At 38.9% G+C, this 24,432-nt stretch overlaps 1 protein-coding gene across 16 annotated transcripts in view; it reads left to right on the top strand.

The window, feature by feature from the left end:
- The window catches only part of rbfox3a (RNA binding fox-1 homolog 3a), a 450,519-nt gene that overhangs the window by 293,641 nt on the left and 132,446 nt on the right, over positions 1-24,432 (top strand). For all 16 annotated transcript variants that reach the window (XM_058792708.1, XM_058792719.1, XM_058792718.1 and 13 more), the window contains one exon: positions 17,734-17,855. In XM_058792708.1, coding sequence (XP_058648691.1) covers positions 17,734-17,855 — 122 coding nt within the window. The remainder of the gene's footprint in view (positions 1-17,733; positions 17,856-24,432) is intronic.

Raw genomic sequence — 24,432 nt, 5'->3', positions numbered from 1 at the left:
AAAATCTGGAATCTGAGGGTACAAAAAAATCTAAATACTGAGAAAATCGCCTTTAAAGTTGTCCAAATGAAGTTCTTAGCAATGCATACTACTAATCAAAAATTAAGTTTTGATATACTTACAGTAGGAAATTTACATAATATATTCATGGAATATGATCTTTACCTAATTTCCTAATGATTTTTGGCATAAAAGAAAAATGGATCATTTTGACCCATACAATGCATTTTTGGCTATAGCTACAAATATACCCCAGCGACTTAAGACTGGTTTTGTGGTCTAGGGTCACATATCAGAATGATTTCTAAAGGCTCGTGTGACACTGAAGACTGGAGGAGTGGATGTTGGAAATTCAGCTTTGGAATAAGTTAAACTTTACAATACATTAAACAGAAAACAGTTACTGTAATTTGTAATATTCCACAGTTTTACTGTATTTTTGATCATGTAAATACAGCCTTGGTAAGCATAAGAAACCCCAAATCTTTGAACGGTAGTGTAAATGCAAGGAGATCATTCAATGTCTTCACATGCCTGTGAAGTCACTGACCGCCTGGACAGCAAGGCAGAAGGCTTCAGTTTTGGACGCAGACACTTGTGGTATATCCCAGCCTGCTTGATTAATTAGTGCAGTGATGAGAATATATAGAAAGGTGAGGAGAGCATTATTCCCTCATGAACGCACACTCAATACCTTTACCCATCTATTGAAGAGAAGGAAGGTTGTCTTAAGGAACTGGGGCCTGCATACAGAGCGAGCGCTTCTTCTCTTCAGTCTATGTTTAATGTCAGACTGCACGCACACCAGCTGTGTGCAATAAGCAGCGTTGTTATGAATACTCTAATACTTGATGGAACTCTATTAGAATCCCCCTGTTTATTTGGTGGCGCTGAATCCAGAGAAGTCTTGTTATGAAGCTCGTAGATAGATAATCCGACCTCACGATAGTCTAACCCACAGGGCGGCCATTAATAATAATCTACGGGATCTTATCTCACTTAATAATGCAATTAGCGGCTGAGTGCATCGACTTGAGCTGTAATGTTTAGGGTCCGCAGTTCAGGGCAGGTGTTCCATCATTCCTTAATGTTCTGACAATTTACTGTCCGTGAATGAGATTCACAACAGCGATCCTCTGGATGTAAACGATAAGCGTGATTTGTTTGCCGAAGGGCGACGCGTCACGGAAATGTGGATTCTTCTTGTTTTCGTGTCACGTTTATTGATTACATTTTATAATATGAACATATTGTGCAAAACACACCCAGGCTATTCCCCTAATAAATTCCCCTGACCAAGGTCGGGCATTGTGGGCAGATCATGAGGTATAGATCAGCATGGCCGTTCTATTTGATGTATTTCTCTGACTTGTTATCTTTCTAAGCATCTGTTTCTTGTTACAAAGTGATGGCATAGTATCTGAAATGGAGACAGAGTTCCTAACCAGCCAGTTATGAGCATCAGAGGTTATTATTGATTACCTGTCTACTTTGTTATCCAGAGCCCTTTGTTTCCTCAAACTCCCCTGTTCCGCGGCACTGTGGCGTTACAGCGGGTCAGAGCTCTCTCGTGAGCCGTTCTGTTATCATAGATATTTATTGTCTCTGTATACCACATCTAACACTGCCTTAATATGACATTGATTTCACTGAGCATGTCGGCTGTTTCAGTTCCAGTTGGCTTCTTAAAGGAACACTCACCTTAAAATTCTGTCATTGGTCACTTTCTTTCTTCAGTCTTTTCAGTATAGTGAAAGGACCGAGAACTTGCTCTCTTAGATGAGAAAAAAGATCCTTAAAAGTAATCAAAGTGGTCAATATGACTCATGTGCTTCATTTCAAGTCTTCTAAAATCATATGATTGCTTTCATGTGTTGAACAGACCAAAATGTCATTTTTTTGACATCTGTTCTAGAACATCTAGGCATGTTCCTGAGAGTTTGTGAGAGAAATATAGATGTCCTATTCATGAATGATTCACAAATCTTTTCCCTGAATCCAGATCACATTTGACGCTGATAGGTCACATGACAATGACAACATGGCAAATGTAGTATGTCCAGATTACGTTCATACCACACACATTAATACTAAATAGAATGTTCTTTTTTAGCGGCCTCAAAGTAATTGCTTCTCAAGAGAAGTACTTGCTCAGAGAAGATGCAATTTTGGACACAGCCAGTGATTCGTTTTCTGAATGATTCAGACTTAAATTTTGGTTTGTTCATAACACAAAACTATCATGTGTTTTCAAAAGATTTGAAATATAAAGAAAATTTTTATAGCGCTTTTATCATCTTTTTCATGCTTTTTGAAGCTTGACAGCCCCTGGTCCCCATACACTTTTCTTTTATCCAACAAAGTTGCTCAGATTTCCTCCTTTACTGTTTCACGGAAGAAAGAAATGCATTCAAGTCTGGAACAAAAAAAATGAGGGTGAGTAAATAACGACAGAATTTGCATTTTTGAGTGAACTATCCTTTTCAAGCACGTTCATTGGAGGATTTGTGAGAGTTTTCAAACTCAGTCATGGTAACTTAAACACGTTGTGTTTCTGGATACTGCTCTACATCAAAACCTACTGCGTGTGATTCAATATAGCAAAACATATGGGGCCAATGGGTTTTATGAACCCCCGCCAAGATGAGAGAGACTGATCGAAGATCGCCCCCCCTCTGCACGACCCTGAGCGGAAATGGCTTTAATCTGCGTTGTCGTGAAAAATGAGGGTCGAGGGAGAGAAGAAAGAGAAAACAAACTTGTTATTCCGGCCTTTCCCTATTGCTGATGTCTTGGCCTGGCATCGTCAGACAGGCAGGTGGCACATTATGCCAGTGGAGGAGAGGTACCTGCTGGCAGAGCAGGCAGGCAGAAAGAGAAAGACTGAGGGAGAGGAAGAGAACAAGGGTGAGGCGGTGGAAAAACAAGAGCTGAAAAGAGAATGATGGAGTGCGTTTGAATGGTCAGGTAGTTAATGCTTTATGAGATTGGGCCGAGGAGGTGGTGGAATGCAGTGTGAGCAGTATTACGCCACATAAATCTGGAGGCCTGCTTTCCCTGCCTGCGTTTGCACTTAATTACCTGAGCCCTGTGCATACCTATAGCTCTTCCCTAATGGCCAGCTCTCATAGCCCCTCTCATGCCACAGGCCACAGAGGCCATTTGCACACTGTGTATGTGCTGTGTGTCAGGCTACATACTCCATACACCAGTTAGAATCAGTCCGGGTATTTTAATAAATCATATTTATTTTACTTTTATATTTCACAAATGCATATTTATAATATTTGTGACTTTATTTTTCAAACTTGTTATTTTTTGTGACCTAAATTACCTAATTTGTGACCCAATGCACATGCATTTGTGAGACAAAGTCTCAAAAAAGACACAATTATGATAAATAAATATGCGTTTGTGAGATATAGTCACAAATACAATAAATATTTATTTTTGGTAACACTTTAGAATAGGGAACACTTATTCACCATTAACTATGACTTTTCCCTCAATAAATTCCTAATTTGCTGCTTATTAATAGTTTAGTTTAGGTATTGGGTAGGATTAGGGATGTAGAATAAGGCATTAATATCTGCTTAATTACTACTAATAAATGGCTAATATTTTAGTAATATGCATGCTAATAAGCAACTAGTTAAGAGACCCTAAAATAAAGTGTTACCATGCATATTTATGTATTTGTGACTTTACATTTCACAAGTGACTTTAAATCTCACAAATATATATTTATTTCTCATAATAATGGCTTTATATATCACTAAAGCCTATTTATTTCTCATAATTGTAACTTTTTCTCATGAGAAATATATCATATCTCTCAAAATTGTAATCAAATTGTATATCTCACAAATGCATTTTTTTCCCTCATCTGTGACGTTAAATCTCACAAATGTTTATTAATTTTTAATTAATTTGACTAACTCACATGTGCATATTCTGTTCTCGTAATTGTGACTTTACACTAAGTGACTTTAAAACTCACAAATGCGTATTTATTTCTCATAGTTATGACTTTATATCGCAAGTGCAAATTAATTTTTAAGGTTTATGACTACATCTCATAAATGCATTTATCTCATTACTGTGAATTACAGATCTCACAATAGTGACTTTATTCTTATATCCATTGATTTATTGTTACGTTGATTGTCATTATATCACAAATTCAGGTGTGACTCCATTATATTGGAGTGATATTCCATTCTCACATGGAATTATAATTTAGGGAATTCACGCCTGCGTTTTAATGAAGTTGTCACTCTCGGTTTGCAATATGTGCACGTGGGCATTAGGGCCGGCCAGTTGAGTAAATCCCCAATAAAGTAGCAGTTGCAGCATGTTGTAGCATGCATGAATGTTATAGTGATTGCCTCACTTTACAATCAAATGGTTTCAGAAAATGTATTTAAAAAAAAAAGGAAAAAAAGTCTTAAAGGAAGAACCCGTCTCAGATCTCCCATTAGCTGTCTTGTCCGGGTCAGGTTTGTTTGGCCTCTCAGGCAGGCAAGATCAGAATTTCATGCATAAGACGGCTCCCGTCAGGGGGCCCTGCTTTTGAGCTGCCCGTTATGGATTTAACGATTTCCCTGGTGCGCACGGTGGCTTCAAACCCCAGGATCCGTGTAACGCTGCCATCTTGAACGCCTCCCATTGACCTTGGAGATTATTGCTGGACTAGGCAGCAGAAAAGTTATGCTATATCTTAGTCAGGAGCTGTCTTCTATCAATGAGATGCTGTGTTGGCCATCGATCGGTTCTATGCCAGGACACAGCGCTTGATTGATGCTTGGCGAGCAGCAGGCTGGCCTGGAGGACAGCCTTGAGAGAAAACAGAGGCACTCTGCTTTTCCAGAACCTAAAGTGTAATGGCTATAATGATGGAATGTGCATGGAGACTCTTTGAACTCCAAGAATCCCATACCCAATTACCCCTTTTTATTTGGTTTTATAGGTTGATTTGTTTGTTTGATTTTAAGATCAGATCTTTGAACTTTAGGCTTTCTGAGACCTTGATAACCTGGTGTGTTTTAGACTCTTCATAAATACCTCATCAAGTATTTTTCAGTGATGGTGGGCATAAATTATAAACTCACTACAGCGACCTGTGTACCTCCTCATAAATATCTCACTACCTTTCCCTTCCAAACGGTTTGGTCCTTGTTATGTAATGTAATGAAACCAGCTTACACCCTTTCTTGAGAGCTGTCAATCAGTTGTGGCACCAAGTAATGGGTTGTATTATCAAGGTCCTCCAGGGGTCCTTGTCAAGACACTTGTGCTAAATAAAATACACTTACGAAGAACAGCGGGTCAAAGTAAGGCTGTTGCACCATTCAGAATTGAATTGAGAATGCCTTTTAAAATCCAGTTGAGTTCCTGAATTTAAACTGAATATGAACTGAGCTGGGGGAAAAAAAATAGTTGCAGTTTGAATTAAATTCAGAATATGAATTTAAATTTGATTACAATTGGGAAAAAAAGATAGATAGATAGATAGATAGATAGATGCCTTTTTGGCAGATCATGTTGATGTATTTGTTTAGAAGCGCATCTGTGAGTTTTCTGGGCCTGAAACATCAAACGCATTCACTGTCATTGGCTGATTTTGAGCCTGCATGAATTGTAGTGATTTTTTTAACTGGGATGAGATGTAACATTGAAATCCCTTTGCGGTGCCAGTCAGGATGTGTCACAGTCATTTAATTTGCCAAAGCCTCCAGCTCTGGCACAATTTCCAGACATATTAAAGATCTAAAGATCACTTCTTTTTATCTTTGAATGTTTGTGCGTGTTTGTGTAGTGTGTGTGTGCGTGTGTGTGTGTGTGTGTGTGTGTGTGTGTGTGCGTGTGTGTGTGTGTGTGTGTGTGTGTGTGTGTGTGTGTGTGTGTGTGTGAGTGTTGGTCCTGCCTGACCCTGGTCTTGTTAAGGGAATGCCTCCATGTGGTCAGTTCACAGGAGAACACAGGTTGTCAGGTCAGGCCCAATCAATCAGCTTTGATCTTTAATAGACCCTCTCCCCAAGCTCCTCAATTAGACCTCCTGTGCTGGATTTTCCAATACAAGGTATCCTGAGGCTAGCAAAGGGATCACACTATTTGTGACTTACACACAAGCACACACATACACGGCCACATTCAGTCACACACATTCAAAAGCACTTCCTCTATTAAGGACATCCAGTGTGGCTATTTATATGTGTGCATTTATCATGTGTTCAAAATCAATGCATTTTAATGTATAGCAGTATTTCTCAACTGGTGCACTCTCAGAAATAAAAGTACAAAAGCTGTCACTGGGGCGGTACCTTTTCAAAAGGTACACTTTTGTACCTATTAGGTTCAAATATGTACACTTTAAGTACTAATGTGTATCTTTAAGGTACCAAAATGGACCCTTTAGGTACAAACATGTACCTTTTGAAAAGGTACCGCCCCAGTGACAGCTTTTGTACCTTTATTTCTGAGAGTGTGGCAGGTCGGCTCTGGTCGCAGAGAGTGGGGGGAAAGACAATGATAAATGAATCAAATGATAGCTATAAATTATGATAAATATGATATTTACACTACTGTTTAAATGTGGGGGTCAGTAAGGTTTTTATTTTAATATAACACAAATAGATTCTTTTATTCAGCAATTATGAAATAATTAAGCAAAAGAATTCTTGAAAATCACAAAAATATTAAGCAGTATAAAAATATTACAACTGATTTTTTTTTAAACATATCTGACCCTGGATCACAAAACCAGTCATAAGGGTCTTTTTTTTTTTTTTTTATGAGATGAGATTAATTAAGAAAATCATCTTTTAAAGTTGTCCAAATGAAGATCTTGCATATTACTATTCAAAAATTAAGTTTTGATATATTTACGGTAGGCAATTTACAAAATATCTTCATGGAAAATGATCTTTACTTAATATCCTAATGATTTTTGGCATAAAAAAATTGATAATTTTGACCCATACACTGTATTGTTGGCTATTGCTACAAATATACCTGTGCTACTTATGACTGGTTTTGTGGTCCAGGGTCACATATAATGATAATATATATGATAATATTTCTCAGTATTACCATTTTTACTTTTTGCTCTTTAATCAAATAAATTCAACTTTGGTGAGCATAAGAGACTTCTTTCAAAAACATTAAAAACTTTTAAATGGTAGTATTTATAGAATATTAGGCTAATACCAATGCAAAAGATGGCTTAGTGTTTCTTTCATGTATTAATTGAGTAAATTCTCACCTCTCTTGTTTATGCAATTTAGATAATGGGAATATTGATAAATTCAATATATAGTACAACCTGGGTCGTGAAGCAAAGCTAGTAAACCAGTCATTGCAAAATAATAGTTATAAAATGCAATAAGAAACCACTTTTATCTATTACATACTAAAAATAGAGAGCAGCACCAGAAAAAAAACCCCAGGCAAACTCTATGCTACTCTATGGTGTATGGTTTTAAAAATCAATAAAAAAGAATAGTTTAAATGTGCATAAAAAGCTTTTTATTTGCCTTTATTGGCCATTTTGGATTTTATGTCTATATTTGTAAGAGTGTTGCAACTGTTATTTTATTTTAATGCACAATGAGCTGCACAATAGTTCTAAAAATGCAATCTAAATTAAGTTTAGTGCTTATCGTTAGGCATTGTGATTATATTGTCACACACTATTTACATCCCTAATCCAGCCAGTAGCGATTAGATTCAATATGTGCTTTCATCACCTTACAACATTTCTCAGTTACTGTCATCCTCAGAATTCTCTCTCGCACACACACACACATACAGACAGTAAATGAAAACTGACAGAGGAGTTTGAACTCGAAGCCTCTGTGACTCTTGACTCCTGGGAATCTTCTGGCAGCTGTGGGTGACAAAACAGAGCAGATCAAGAACGAGCGGCAAATTTCCAGTCTTCTTCAGGAAAGAGTCCTCAGCAGCCTACAGACTACACATGCAGCTAGCTTTATTTCTTTCTTGGTGTTTTCTCTCCCTCTAAATCAAGTTGCAGCTCTTGCTATACAATATAAATGAATCAAGTCTGGGAAGGTGCTTTTTGATGCTTTTGAGTGATTGTTGGGGAGCGATACAGTACAGCTGTCAGAAATATGTCTCTCTTTCTCTGTAGCCATCCATTTCAGCTACGTGGATATGTCTGTTTGCTTATTTGTTGTGCATTCTCGCGTCATCATGTGCCAGAGGTCTTTTTTTATTGGAAATGGCATGAATATGTGTTTAAAGGGATAGTTCACCCAAAAATACAAAAAAATTCTGTCATTAATTTCTCACCCTCATGTCGTTCCAAACCCGTACAACCTTCATTCATCTTCAAAATTGAAATTAACAGGTGCTTGGGGCAAAAATACCACCAAATTGGACAAAAATCTATGAAGTGAGATGAAAATGAGATGAAAAGTGTCAATTGTGGCATTAAATTTAGATCAACTTATGATGCATCAAATTATGCATTTTTACAGTGTTCCGCATTATATCCAGTCACACACGATTCTGTTGAGCTTATGAATGCAATGGCCAATCAGAGGCATCCAGATGAGTCATCGCTGAAACACCAAGTTCTTTGCTTGCTTTTTGTATTTAATTTTTGTGCTGTTTGAATAACCGTGGAAATGAAAGTGTTATACTGTAATTAGTAACTTACAATGTTTTTATTCCAACCTTTTGTTTTTGCCACAATTTTCCAACCATAGCATAAACGTACCTGGGTGCACTTTTTAGCGAGACCGTTTTTACATCCCTTGCTGCAAGTTTCGCCGCAGTTTCAAAGAGAAATGTCCACTGAGTAGCACTAAAACGTGAGTTCGATACGCAAACCCTGGCACGTTTTTATTACGTTGATATAGGTACGTATTTCTATGTTTTTATTACGTTGCTTTAGGTAGGCTACGTATTGCAGCGGTTCAGAATTCAAATATCTGGGGACTGTCCGTAAAAATGAATGCTATATTGTGTTGGAAATATGCCCTACATCAAACCCAACCCTAAACCTACCCGATAGTGTTTATAAATGCAAAACTGATATAAAAACACATTTGTTGATGCAACCATGCTATTTGAACTTCCTTATATCCAGATTTAAACTGTTTTGTCGAACCCTCGCCTCTCAAGTACGTCTCCGTACTCTGTGAGCTACCGAACAACCCAACTGTCTATGAAAACCCATAGATATGAAGCTGGATATGTATGATGCTAACGTTCAAAAGCATCAGTTTTCAAATCTCCCAGCATATTAATATTGTTTTGAAGTCATAACATGATATTCTTCATGTCATTTTGCGAAAATTACACTTTATTAATAGAAACTGTACATTTGTATGAAAAGGAATAAAAGTTTTACTGCCTCTAGTGTTCATTTCTTTTGGAAACTGCAATGGTATGTACTTATTGGTACATATTTTGCGTCTCGCTAAAAAGTGCACCCAGGTACGTTTATGCCATGAGACCAGGTAGTTTTATTCAATTATAATCACCTTATATACAAATTCAGTCATTAAAATATAATTCTATATAGTGTATTTAAATCATTTTGCATTTCTTATAAATATATAAAAGGTCTATATATAGCTATGGTTTTTAATATATTTAAATACTTTTTTTAATCATTTATTTATTGATTTATTTTATGTAAACATTTTTTTCCTTTTGCTTCCTTTTGCTAAACTATATCCAGGCTGTTGTTGTAATTCCAAAATAAAAACTAAAAATGCAGTAGCAGGGACAGCGAGGGTCTCATTGGGCTAGATGCTTGCTCTGCTCATTTGAGATGTTTGGTCACCGATCAAAGCAGCACTCATTTTGGTGGTCCGTGCACACAAATCTGAGAGAGAGACCGAGAGAGAGCATACGGGAGGGGGCTTTCCAGCTGTCTCTGGTAGCATGCCAGTGGGATGACATGGGGCTCTGAAGTGTTGGGGGGGGAGAAGCTGGCTGGGGACGAACCTGCGGAATGGCACACTGGAGATATGCAAAACGCTAATGATCCTCGCCCTCCCCCTGCCGGGACGGTTCTCTCTGCCAGGCCGCTCCAAGTGGTCCATTCCACTGGGGATTCTCACCAGCAGGCCCAGGTATCCATGATTGCTTTTTAATGTGTGGCTCTTGGCCAATGGGAGCAGGGATTTTCATCAAGTATGACTGCAGAAATATTAAACTAGCCTGGGATTATTTTTCAGTCACAGTCCATTAAACTGTAGGGGGAAGTGGAGCCAGGAGCTTGCTCCTGCCTGCACAAGTTAGGCCAATTAGGGTTCTAATTTTTTATTAATACGCCGCAATGTTAAATAAACATGCAAACAGCTTTCGTGTTGTATGCCAATTAAATGCTGTTTTATTTGACTGCCACTTTAATCAGGCGGCTGCACAGGGGGAGGATATGCAGTTTAATTAAATTGTATTACTCTGCATTTCCTGTCAAGGCTCTTTTATGATTTCAGAGTAATCTATAAGGACATCAACCATTGATTTACTCATATTTTAATAAATTATGCTGGTCCATACCATTGCGAAACTCGGCACATGGGAGAATCGTAAACCAAAAGGGCGGAAACAAAGAAACGAGCAGCGGACGCAAGTCATTTTTTATCATGCGGCAGAACGGCACCCCCCCACAAACAATCATCTCCCAACTATGGCAGGGAGAAAGTTTCAAAAGCTCATTTTGCCCGATTTTATCGCTTCCCTGTTCCATCAATATTGCCTTCTGGTTGATTTTTAATTTCAGGTTGGAGACCTCAGCATATTTAGTGCTCGGCTGATGACATTGTATTTATTTAGTACTCTCGTCAATAGCGCGCTCAAGTGAAAAAATTTCCTCCCCTGCCTTTGCTGGGTTTTATACAGATAAGTCAAAATCTCAATGTATGTACATCCAGACCACCAGCGTTGTATTAGCTCTCTGCCGTGGAACATTCATTTGATTTTTCATGTTTTTTCATGGATTCCTTTTTAAATAATGAGCACATAAATATATTTAAATATGTGACCCTGGACCACAAAACCAGTCTTAAGTCGCTGGGGTATATTTGTAGCAATAGCCAAAAATACACTGTATGGGTCAAAATTATAGATTTTTCTTTTATGACAAAAATCATTAGTATATTAAGTAAAGATCATATTCTGTGAAGATATTTTGTAAATTTACTACTGTAAATATATCAAAACGTCATTTTTGATTAGTAATATGCATTGCTAAGAATTCATTTGGACAACTTTAAAGGCGATTTTCTCAATATTTAGATTTTTTTGCTCAGACTCCAGATTTTCAAATAGTTGTATCTCGGCCAAATATTGTCAGATCCTAACAACCCATACATCAATGGAAAGCTTATTTATTAAGCTTTCAGATGATGTATAAATCTCAATTTCGGAAAATCGACACTTAAGACATATATTTAATATAGGCCTACAGTTAATGTATATCTATCTATCTATCTATCTATCTATCTATCTATCTATCTATCTATCTATCTATCTATCTATCTATATCTGTCTGTCTGTCTGTCTATATAACTGGAAATGTGTCGAAATAGCTAAATTAATTAACTACAATTCATTTTGTGATTCAAGAAGTTATGATTTAGTATGTTCTTTAATAAAAGCAATAGTTATTGAAGGGGGGAAAAAGATGTTTTCAGTTTACATTTTCATTGTATATTTTTAGCATTTTAATTAAATTCTATTTTTTGATATATTAATATTATTTTTAATTTTTAGAATATACAATATATTTAAAATTTTGCAATAACTGTTATCCTCAGTCCACTGTCATATGTATATTAATCAATATATATATATATATATATATATATATATATATTTTACCAGACAAAACTATGAAATCACAATACAAAAATTGGCTATGGAAGTCAATTTACAGTATAGTTCGTTTCCATTACACTTTTTTTCGGTTTTTGTTTTTGCCACAATTTTAAGACCCCATTTTACAAAAATACATCTGTATTGGTGATGATGATGACAGCAATGATGACTATCTTGATATTCCGCTATTGTGAACCTATGAACCACAAATGATAATGATTAGTCATGATTAGGCTGATTGACAAATTGCATGAATTAAAAAAATCCATTTTCGTGCTCTAATGCAATTACCAGACATGGATCTCTGGGCCAGTGTTTTCCCATGACGATGTTTACAGCGTCCAGACTCCACGACACCTTATGAGTTGGTATTTGTGTGTGTTTGTACTCATGGTCTCGCTAGACTTCAGGAAGGCAGAGGTAGCGGCAGAAACAGTGGCAGCATACGGTTATTAATGCCTTGCGTCCCTTGCAGCTATGTCTGCCGCCACAGCTTCATGCTGTATTAATCAGAGCGCCGGCACGGACTGCCCCTCCAACTGCACATGATTAAGTAGGACTGGAGCAGTGTTTAAACAGACACAGCCACACTCCCCCCTCTGAAACAAGGCTTTTGAGCATCCCCAGGGTACAGGAGGGGTAATGAATACATCGTTTGGAGAGGCGTTGTGATGCCCTGGAGAGGGCTCTGGAAGAAGAGGACTTCTTTTTCTCCAGCCCTTGTGAATCAGGCTCTGGCCCAGAAACAGGCAGGTGGGACTGCCATATGGACAGGCTGGTGTGGCTGGTGTGTTTGGGTTGGACAGAGGTCCTGACAGAGCTGTCCCGCTGAGAGGAAGGGCCAAGTCCACCGGTCTAGTATCAGAGCGATGCCAGAACAGATCCGGGTCAGTGTGGCTAATGGAAGCACAGGCCCAGGACAGGATGGCCACTGCCAGAGCCACAGGGCTTGTGGGAGGAAGCTTCCAGCCGGAAGAAGGCAGACATTATGTCATCCCTGTTGCTCACTTGGCAATAACAAGTGCACGATTTTGATGTATTTTGCAGTGTTGTGAGTAGTTATTTCTATATAGTGGCCCCTAAACGTATTTTGGCACTTGGACCACATTTAAAATTTATGAATGTCAGTGCATTACGCAGCAAAATATCAAGCCAAGTGTCATGTGTTAGAGAAAGATATTGCAAGCACACTTCTCAAGCAAAACATTGTTTCGAATTCTAAAACAATACATATATAGATTTTTGGACACATCCTGTCTGTAAAATGTTGGTGGATTTTCACTATTTGATTCATTTTCTGTTATTTTGCATATATTTTACTATAGTTCTGATGTCCAGTATAGTGAGTATGTGAGTATAGGAGAGCATAAGTCTAAGTGGACGTCCATGACATGCAGAGTCGCACAAGGCCCAATTCTTTGCATTTGGAAACAAAGATGAAGTTCTCAAGGTGAATGCATACCTTGACTCTAGGGGTAAAACAACTAAAAATCAAGTCAAAAATCTTGGGGTGATTCTGGAGACAGACCTTAGTTTTAGTAGTCATGTCAAAGCAGTAACTAAATCAGCATACTATCATCTCAAAAACATTGCAAGAATTAGATGTTTTGTTTCCAGTCAAGACTTGGAGAAACTTGTTCATGCCTTTATCACAAGCAGGGTGGATTATTGTAATGGTCTCCTCACCAGCCTTCCAAAGAAGACAATTAGACAGCTGCAGCTCATCCAGAACGCTGCTGCCAGGATTCTGACTAGAACCAGACAATCTGAGCATATCACACTAGTCCTCAGGTCCTTACACTGGCTTCCAGTTACATTTAGGATTGATTTTAAAGTACTTTTACTTGTTTATAAATCACTCAATGGCCTAGGACCTAAATACATTGCAGATATGCTCACTGAATATAAACCTAACAGACCACTCAGATCATTAGGATCGAGTCAGTTAGAAATACCAAAGGTTCACACAAAACAAGGGGAGTCCGCTTTTAGCTATTATGCCGCCCACAGTTGGAACCAGCTTCCAGAAGAGATCATATGTGCTAAAACATTAGCCACATTTAAATCCAGACTCAAAACTCATCTGTTTAGCTGTGCATTTATTAAATGAGCACTGTGCTACGTCCGAACTAATTGTACTGAATTTTATGTATAATCATTTTCTATTCTTAACTGTTTTAAATTCATTTAAAATCAATTTTTATATAATGTCCTTGTTTTTATTGTTGTGATTTTTTTTTTTTTTTTATTCCTTGTTTTTATTGTTGTGATTTATTTATTTTTTTAATGACTGTTTCACTTCCTTTTATGTAAAGCACTTTGAATTACCACTGTGTATGAAATGTGCTATATAAATAAACTTGCCTTGCCTTGCCTAATATAATAATAATAATAATAATAATTCCTTACATTATATGAGCATTTCTCTTTCAGCTATTGCTGTCAATTATAAATGGAAACTTTTCATTTGGTACATTAAAATATATTTTTTCAAAATGAACAAGAGGACCCATACTATGCAGTTCCAGTGCTGTTGATTTAACAGATCAACACAACCAAAAAACTCAAGATTAAAATAAGCTTTAAATTTAATTTCCTGTGCAAACCTGTGTTTTTAGTCAGAAATCACTAGTACATTTTTACAAATACTGTAATTACAAAGCAAGTAAAAATGTGACAGTAGAAAGATTGAAGATTAAACTATTTTCTTGTAAAATGTTTTACAAATCTTTGTTTTATTTACAACATCTAGAAATCATTTTGCTTATACAAAAAAAAAAACACAATCACAGCTGTGCTGATGTTTAGAAAAATACATCAAGATTGTGAGTGCTCTTATACGACAGGATGGTCATGTGTTTCACTCCCAAATAAATCAGCAATTTGAGCAAATCATTTCAAGTCACTTGACTTGAAGTATTAATTTAAGGACTCATCACTTAATTTTGTAAGACTTATTTGTTCATGAATTGGACTACACCATTTGCGTGGTGTATTTTTGATAAATTAAAAATCAATTTGTTTGTGAATCAGATTACACAAAGAACAAATGTGTATTTTCTTGCTATTATTTTGCAATATGCATCCTTTTTATCTCTTCACATTCAGTTCGGATTCCAAACTTATATTAAATATGAATTCTCTTGCTGCTGGATCGTATATTCAACAGTGGGGCATGTGTTGCTTCACTGATGAAAAGTAATTTATTTTATTTTTTTGTGCAATTCATAATGAGCATTTGTTTTTCAGTTAAAGCCTTAGCCAAGTTTATTTCCACATTTATAGAGCTGTTTTATAGTGTAGATTTCTATTTATGTGTCTTCTCTGATTATCATGTTATCATGGCCCTAGAATCCTCCACTCTCACATCACACTTGAGATTCAAAGCTGGGTGCTTCCCCACAGATCAGGCAGGGATCGTTTACGGCACTTATTGTCATCCTTGCAGAGAAATGCGAGATAATGCAGTCTCAGTTTCAACCTAAACTCCTCCATTCATCTGCATGAGTGCATAGCGACGCGCTGACAAAGCCTGGACCGAGATATTCCGATGGCAGATTTAGATGTGATGACACTCTTTTCTGCCTTAAATCAAACTGTTATTGCCTCCTTATCAAACCAAAAATACTCCCTCTCACACACTGTTTATGACAACTTTGACATTTGGCTCAGTTTTTAAAGCTCTTGTCAAATTTGCCAAACTGCAGGGCAGAGTGAGATAGAGAGTAAGGAAAGGTTGTCAGAGAGAGAGAGAGTGAGAAGGGGGCTTTAAAGACAAATCGCAAGAGGGAAAACCAGGGGAAAGGAAGAAAAAGAGACAAGGAGATAGTGAAGCAGCCTGGGGGGTTGTTGTAATGTATCTGCAGTGTAGCATGTCAGTGCAGCTTTACTTTACCGCATCCTCATCTCGCCGTCAATAATTAATCACAGGTGAGGCGTGGTGAGAAACATGCCCACGGATGCCAAAGGAGCTTCAACTGGTGCCAACAGACAGCAGGGAAGCCTCAAACGCGATGACAGCCATCCCTCCCCACCTCGAGTCTCACCTTACGACACGTTCCTGTGATGCAACGTGCCACGGTCTGAATTACATCACCTCCGAAAAGAGCAGGAGTGCCGTTCGGCCTCCAAATCTACGGCGAAGCGGCTGTTTTATTGCTAATTAGGCCATATCTTTTTATTCCTAGACACCAAAAAAATCAGCCACATGTATCATGGATATAAATGCGTTATAGTTGTGATCGATTGGCTGTAGCATGGCCCTGTGGCATGAATATTCATGGGGTGATGTATAGAGAGGGAGGGAGCGGCATCGGAGGCTCGTGGTGTGTGATCCGTGGACTTTACAGTCACCGCCGGGTAGCCTGCGGCTAGCAGCCACCATAAACAATAACGCAAGGCCCATTTATAATACTAAAACTCATGTGTCGCCGCAGCCACAAAGAGCACAAGTGACATTTTAATGGGCCTTTTTACTTTTTGTTTTTCAATAATGAATGCATGGCTTGCTGTGGTGCGCTCCACAATATGCGCTTCACTATTGTTTTGAGGCATAATGCAGATTTTTGCTGTACTTGGCATTTATAGGGAATAATTTAATACACATCGCAATCTTCGCACGTGCTTCTCTGAGTCCGCTCTCAGACTGAGGGAATGGGGATTGGAAGCTGAACTACTGGGATATGGTGTGTGTGTTGGTGTGATGTCAGAGCCATGTTTTCTTTTTGTCTTTGTGAGTACCGATCATTGTGTGTGTGTGTGTGTGTGTGTGTGTGTGTTACCCAAAGGAGGTTGAATGCAGCTGTTAGTTTGCTTTGCTGTGTAAGCAGGGCTGACCCCACTGTTGACCACATGCCAAGCTCTTCTACTCTCACACAGACTGATGCACACCAAACAGCAGACAGAATGGGTGTTTATGGATGTGACGTATTCAGATTGTCTGAGAAATATTTGTGTGTCGCTTACGTTTGGAATCATGTGGAATCAAAGAAAATTCCTTTTTTCCTTTCTCATTCCCTTTCTTCTTTTACCCCCTCCTTCCATCCTTATTTTTTCTTTGCATTTTTCATTTCATTATTTTCCTTCTTTCTTTCCTTCCATCCTTCATACATTATTGTTTCCTTCATTTCTTACTTGCTTTTATTTCCTTCTTTTTTCTCCTTCCTTCCTTTCTTCCTTCCTTTTTTCCTTCCTTCCTTTTTTCCTTCATGTATCATGTCCCTTCCTTCTTATCCTACAGTATTTTTTCTTCCTTTCTTTGTTTGTTTTTCCTTCCTTTCTTCCTATATTGTTTTATTTTTTCTTCCATTATTACTTCCTTTATTACTGTTGTATTTTATATGTTGTACTTTGTTTTTTCCCTTCCTTCCTTCCTTCCTTAATTTTTCCTTCATGTATCATGTCCATTCTTCCTTTCTTTGTTTGTTTTTCCTTCCTTCCTTTCTTCCTTCCTATATTGTTTCATTTTTCTTCTTTATTACTTTCTTTATTACTGATGTATTTTGTATGTTGTACTTCCTGTTTTTTCCATCCTCCCTCCTTTTCTATCCTTATTCTTGTTTGTTTTTTCCCTTCCTTCCTTCCTTCCTTCCTTTTTTCTCCTTCCATTCTTCTGACTTTTGCTTTCCATTTTTAATTCTTTCTTTTTCACTTTTTCCTCCTCCTTTTCTTACTTCCTTTGTTTTCCTTCTTCCTTCCCTCCTGCCTTCCTTTTTCCGATCTTCTTCTTTCTTTCCATTCTTCCTTAATTGTTTATTTAGCTCTACTTCTCTCCTATCTTCATTTCTATTATTATAATTATTATTTGTTTTTAGTCATTGTATATTGCTGTTTAACCTGTTCCAAATATTTCTATTTTTTTTTCTCCTTCTGCAGAAACCAAACCAGGAAACGGGTTGTGTAAAACAGGAAGCATTGCTCTCTTTGGAAACGTAGTGTACAGTGGGCTGCTGAACGATCACTTCTGGCATTTCGGGGTGCCCCTTGTCACAAGACTGGTAAGTGGATGCCTTCTTTGTGTTTTCCAGATTGGTGGCATGGTTGGCACTTCCTCTGTGCTCCCTTTGCCACCTCAGGATCTCTTGCTGGCGGGTGGAATTTGGCATCAGTTGTGTTTTGGCTGGGCATGACTTGAACCAGAGGTATCCATTTTTTATACAGACCAGTGTGGCAAGGTTTATTTTAGCTTCAGCTCTGACAGCTACGCCCAAACGCAGAGAACAGCAGTAGAAAGGTAATAGGGATGATCTTGCAGCCACATGTCATGTTCTCCTTCCTGATTTCCCTGTCTGCCTTCTTTCTCAATGATGCAAGATCTAAATGAGTAGATAATGCATTGGCATATGATGTGTCAGTTTAAGAACTGAATATTAGTTGGCTACTCAAGTTTTAATTAAACTGTAATCTTAGCGCATGTCAGTGCCTCTGTCTTATTATGAATTGATAAATATTGATGCTCCGTCTTCCTCCGAAATATGTCAAACAGTATTAGCATACAGGCAGGGAAAGACAGGGAGGAGGCAGAGCTGGAGCAATTTACTGCCTTATACTCGATTAAGATAAAAAAGGATTTGGAGGATCAGAAGTATAAATCTCTGAGGGTAACTTGTTTTTCGCTGCTTTCCCAATTGAGCGTGCAGACGTGTTTCAGACGAAAACTTTAGCCGCAGAATTGGGATGTAGTTCAACTGCTGTCTACTGGGAGAATGTAGCATCATTTGATTCTGGTCGGGATGTTGAGATTTGTCCATATATCAACATGATCATTATTTTTTATGGTTGTCTTAAATTTATGGCAAAACAAACTCGCACACATTTCACACAACAAACACATGAAAAGGAATTCTGCTTGACTTTGTTATGTGTTTGACGCAGCTGAAAACTTCAGTTTGTCCTTACTAAGGGGTCAGGGGTTTGCTAGTTATCACGACCCTTCTAGCCCTTACTCGTAGATGCTGATACACTATTCTGTGGGCAAAAACCTTGAGAGACATTTATAAGTAGCCATGTATAATTACTAAATGTACTATTGTGGCTGCAGCATATAAATCCTGAGCATTTCATTATATCTAATTCAAATTTTTTTGGATGGCCCTTTAAAGTGTAAAATGAAATATTTGCACCTTTCCACCTTCCCTTCATGTCACAGCTCAAGATAGTTGTTAGTAAATGGCTTGGAACCAACTGGTTTGCTGGTCTGTCAAGCTGGTCTAGTTAACCTTTCAGCCTGGCCAAGCGGTGTTTAGCAGGATAGCCATTTGATCTCCCAGCCTGACCAGCTAAGAAAGTGCAAAGTTAGTCCAGCAAGACCAGTAAATAAGCTTAGGCTAATTTAAGATGTTTTTAAGCTGGAAATGGACTGCTTATTACAGTAAAGTCCCATTTGTCTTTACTGCTTGTGAATAAGACTATTTTAGAACACCATGAGTGACATTCCTGAAAGAAAAAACATTCTAAATTCCACTGGCTTTTTGCAGCTCAAGTCGAAAAGATTTCTTTTTTTTTTTTGTTGAATGCATTTAGGTAGTCAATCATTTATAGTCCAATGCCTAATTTGGCTTTACAATATTTACTTAATTTAGATTGAATGTTGGTTGCCATAGCCGGAAGGCTCAAAGTAATTATGTTTCCCAACTTTTACTTTTTCCAAACTTTAATTTTATTCTCCACTTTTGGAGATAGGAAATTCTACTAATGGCATTTGGAAATACAATGCTTCAAATAGGCAAAGCACGTTTAGTGTTTAAGTGCACTAGCATGCTAGTACTCAAATCACTATAAATGAGTTCTACCTCAGTTCCAAACCGCATTCCTTTTTGACAAATTAAGTAAATTAGTCAATGCCTCTGTAATCAAGCGCAACGGCGCCTTTCCTTTTATCCGCTTGTTTTTTGATTAGTCCATACTTCCATGTATGTCACTTCCTGTACCAGTTTGGTCACTGGAATGTGCTTTTAATGAAAATGGACTGGCACGGCGATCCGTTCCTCAATCCCCCCACCAAACTCTGCTGCAGACGCTAAACTGCACCTTAACCAGATTAAGTCGCTTGAACGTGTTTGGAGGATCGAGCCTCCCCACCAGATGGAGAGAAATGGAGGGCGGTTGTTTTTGAATTAGGTCTCCCTCGATTTTCCTTGCCGGGTTAATGAATAAATGAACTGGCGCGGTAATTGGAAGGGAGTGCGTTGAGAGAGAAGGAGAGGAGCATGCAGCTCCATTGAGTTTATGGAGGCAGAAATGATGACGTTGGGTAAAGCACTGATGAGAAAGGTATAGCTCAGTGGGGCGAACATGCCTGATAGAGTGTGTGTGTGTTTGTGTGTCTGCACAGAAGGGAGGACTCGACTTCATTATAAGGTGCTTTAAGTGCGACACGCTGTGATTGTGTCGTCTTCTTTCCAAACAAAGGCGGTGGAGGGCAGGTACAGGGGACAAAGGAAAGCAAACGTCCAATAGCCGTCGCACGGACGTGCACATACTGCTGAATCCTGTCAGACTGCGCTCAGAGCTGAATTTCAGCTTTTCAGCAGAATGTGTGTAATTGATAGCACTCTGGGGCTGCTCGGGCCTTGGCAGCACGCAAAACGAACGCAAACCTCCAAAGACAGAGACTTTTAATATCTGGCAGGCTCGCGCAGCGTGGAAGCTTGACACTGTGTGGCATGTAGATGTATTGCTGCTCACTTTTGGGTTGTAGTATGGGGGTTAAAAAAAGGGGAATCGCTCGTTTCTGCTCCAGTCGAATATTCCGAGGCTTGCACTATTTCCAAGACCTGCTGCGCTTGCGGCCAATATGGCGTCCCAGATGTGTTCACCTGCCGTTGGCAGCGGCCAGCTCCTAATTAAGACAGTCTGGCTTGGCCACCGGTTCAGCCTGGTCCTGCTCAGACCAAACCTTGCCCATCTGCCCTGCTTAAAGAAGAAAAATACCACCTTTACACTTCACGCCGCTTGACATCTATACTCAGGTGGGGCGTAGAGGGTGTTAGTTGCTGCAGGCAGGGTGAGGCTTGCGTGACTGTGTGTGGATAAAGTGAGCAGTTGTGCTAAATGCGTGTAATGCATCTGGCTTTTTTCTTTATTCTTCCATCTATATGTCCTTTTCTTTCTTTGCACTGCATCTGAGCGAAGTGTGTAAGCGTTAACAAGATTATGCCACATTTTTAGACTCTGCGTCACATCTCGGCGCAAGCCCATAAGCCTGGAGAAAGATCAGGCAAGACATGGAGATCAAACCCATGGATCGGGCCAACAGACAACTGTACTGCACAACACCGGCATTAAATATTGACTAAACGAATCGCGAGTCGGGGGAGTAAGAGAACACGACAAGGAGCATAACCAATTCAGGGCTCTGACTTTTTCCCTCCTTCTTCATCTGAGAGAAAAGGTTTCTTGTCTCTGTAATGGAAAATGACGTCCCCAGGGCCAGTCGTCCTCCGAGTGCTTAACCCGAACAAGCAGCACCCTCAGCATGCTGGGGAAAAACAGTGCAGATAGTGCCAGAGAAGGAATGGAGAGACGGAGAAAGAGTGTTTTGGATTTGAGAGAGAAAGAGAAGCAGAGAGACAACAGAATAGCGAGTGGACAGGAATATTACAAGAAGAACAACAACAGTAGGGGAGACTGGGGCTAGTTGTCACACAGCTCACTTTCAGTAACTATTTTTCAGAGTCAGAAGTCCAATTAGTTGTGTATATTGATTTCAAACATTTAGTTAACAAATATTAACTATGTTAATTTAATAATTTTAACATAACAACATAACATAATTTTTTATTTAAAAAAAAAATCCTTTTTTTTTTTCTTTTTAAGGAAAGTTGTTCCATTGTAAAAATGTTTTTTTTTTTTTATTTAATAACAGGCACTGTGAAAGCAGTGAACTCTATTTTTTATTTTTTTTCACTCAACCATAACGCTGAAAATTGCGTGTTCTTTGTGTCTATATAGAAATAAACCTGCATTGATAATTATCAACTGTGCAAAAAGTGCAACTGGCCCTAGACTCCCTATATTGTGCAAAAATATTTGCACAAATATTTATTGTTTAGTTTTTATTTGCATTTGCTAGTGACATTAATTTAAAGACATTTTTAAAGGATTGTGTGATACTCAAATCTGCTCAGGCTCCTAAATTATTTTTCTCTTTCAGCCATTTTTCTTCAACTCTCTTCATATTGTTAAAAACAGTGAACAGTAAAGATCAGTCATCTCACAGGCCCCTCTTTTTTGACTTATTTATGATACTGACTTGAAATAGACTTCAGGATTTGATAAGACAGTTTCACTTTAATGCAACTTGAGATTTTTTTATTGCTTCACTGTGAAACTCAGTAAGAAAAAGAAACTGATTGAGGTTCACATGTTTTTAGATTATAGTCCTGCTCAGAAGTTTACATATTCCTTGCAGAAAAAATAAAAGGGATCATAAAAATTGCAATTTTCTTTCATTAAATTCGGTCCTTATTAAACTATTTAACTTAACAGATATTTACATATATTCAACAAGACAAAAAAATAACTGAAGTTACATGAATTATCCTGTTTAAAACTTTCACACTTTTATTCTTAATATTGTAATATTGCCAAGGGTATCTTTTTTACATGATTGTGTGTGTGTGTGTGCGCGTGTGCATGAGTGTGTGTGTGTGTGTGTGTGTGTAAATTGCATTAATATTTTATTCTTGTGGATTATACTTCTTTATCATTAATGCAGCTTCTTAAGGGCAGTACTAAAAAAAAGTAATGATCTCATATGTAGTATTTTTTTTTAAATGATTTAGATTTTGCAAGGGTTATGTCAATTGTACAGAGGGGAGGTATGTACATTTATGAGCATAACTGTATATAATAAAATAAAAAACTTATTTATAATGATCTAATACCCCTGATCTTATCAGAACTCTTGCACTGATTTACTGCACAGATAAAATGTTTCAAAGCACAATGAAGAATATGAGCTGTCTCAGACGGCGTCCCTCCAGAAATGCTTTGTTATAATCAAATTAGCGTTCTATCAAATTCACATATGAACGTTAATATTTAGAGGTTAATATTTAAGAACGCTGTAGCTGCCTGTTGGCAGTGTGGGTTTGAAATTGCTGAGACAGCTGAGATGTTAAACGGCAGCGTAACCCCCCCCCCCCCATCAACCCTCCTGAAAGGCGCATGGCTGTGTACGCATGCACTTAGTCGCTCAAACCACACACACATACACACACAAACAAGTCTTGCGCTCTCACACGCACCAGAAAAAAAGCAACCAAAAAGAGCAGCCCTGTTCTCATGGCACGCAACCTGTCAAGCGATTCCCCCTGCTCTCCACCGGCGCACTCCGACTCCTGATTGGCTGAAAGCACAGCCGGAATCCTGCAAGCCCCTCTCCCACAGAAACCCCAGCCTCCACTCCCTCACTATCACTGAGAAAAAGATTGGTGAGAAAACAAAGAAAGAAAGGAAAGACGGACACAAGTAAGAGCAAAAGGCATCACATTGCAAGCCGACTCGCCCTACCTAGTTTACTTACGCCTTTACCCCCGTTTGCCCCCTCCGGTGGGTCTTTGTTGCCTCGTCGTCACGTTGCACGACTTTTCATGAACATCAGCTGAGCGTCGAGACCGAGCGAGGGGAAAGAACTGCTCCTACGGTCTTCTCAATCCCCACCACTAGCCGGCTTCCCTCGGCAGCCGCCGCAGCATCAGCAGCAGCAGCCAGGAGAGCAGACGCTCCTCTCTTCCCCTCCCCTCCCCTCTGCACTCGGATGCTGAGCTGCTCCGTGGCTGTGTCAGTGCCTGAAGTGTCAATGGACTCCTCTCCCTGCGGAGGAACACAGCCTCACTGAAGGAATGCTGGGAACAGCTGCCAAACACCTCCTGGAGTGCCTGCTCTAGAACTCTCCCACTCGCCAATAAGACCCTGAACAGAACGACACGGGGCAGAAGACGTGCAGAGTGACGTGAAGAAAGCCACTTATGTGGTTGTAGGAAGAAGCAGGAAATTGAAAGGAAACTGAAGAGTGGAGACACCAGCGCCTTTGCCTTTTCCTGTTTTTCTTGTCATCTAGATCGTTTTTTTCTTTTTCGGATTTTTCTTCTTTTTTTTGAACGGATAGAGTGTCAACAGTTGTTGCTTCAACTTGTTTTATTTTCTTTCTGGACTGATCTGGGAAGAGCAAAGGACTTTCAAGCACCAAGAATCCAACCCACACAGCCAGCTCTGCACCCACCCCTCGCCCGTTTTCCATCTGTGAGTGCCCACCTGTCCCTGGCCGAAATGATGATGTACTTTTGGGTGAGTAACGCCTCTGCCGTCCATCAGGTTGGCCTTTATGCCAGTGTTTCTCAACCCTGGACCTGCTGGGATAAGACGGTGTGCTTGTAGCATGCGATAAGCTTGCCTCCTCCTTTATCTCGTTCTGTCTTTTTCTTACACTTCCCCTAAGTTTATCGCTCCCTCCTAAATGCACACACAGATTTTCACTCGGTCGGTTACTGCTTTGCATTATTTGCTTTCAGTCGGAGCAGTGTTTAATTTTCCTCCACTCCAAAGGGCCTTGTTCCGCAGTGCTGGTCC

Source organism: Onychostoma macrolepis, chromosome 12 (assembly GCF_012432095.1).
Source record: "Onychostoma macrolepis isolate SWU-2019 chromosome 12, ASM1243209v1, whole genome shotgun sequence".
Classification (NCBI taxonomy): Eukaryota; Metazoa; Chordata; class Actinopteri; order Cypriniformes; family Cyprinidae; genus Onychostoma; species Onychostoma macrolepis.
Note: the sequence above shows the minus strand (reverse complement) of the source record. Positions and strands in the feature narration are given on the sequence as shown.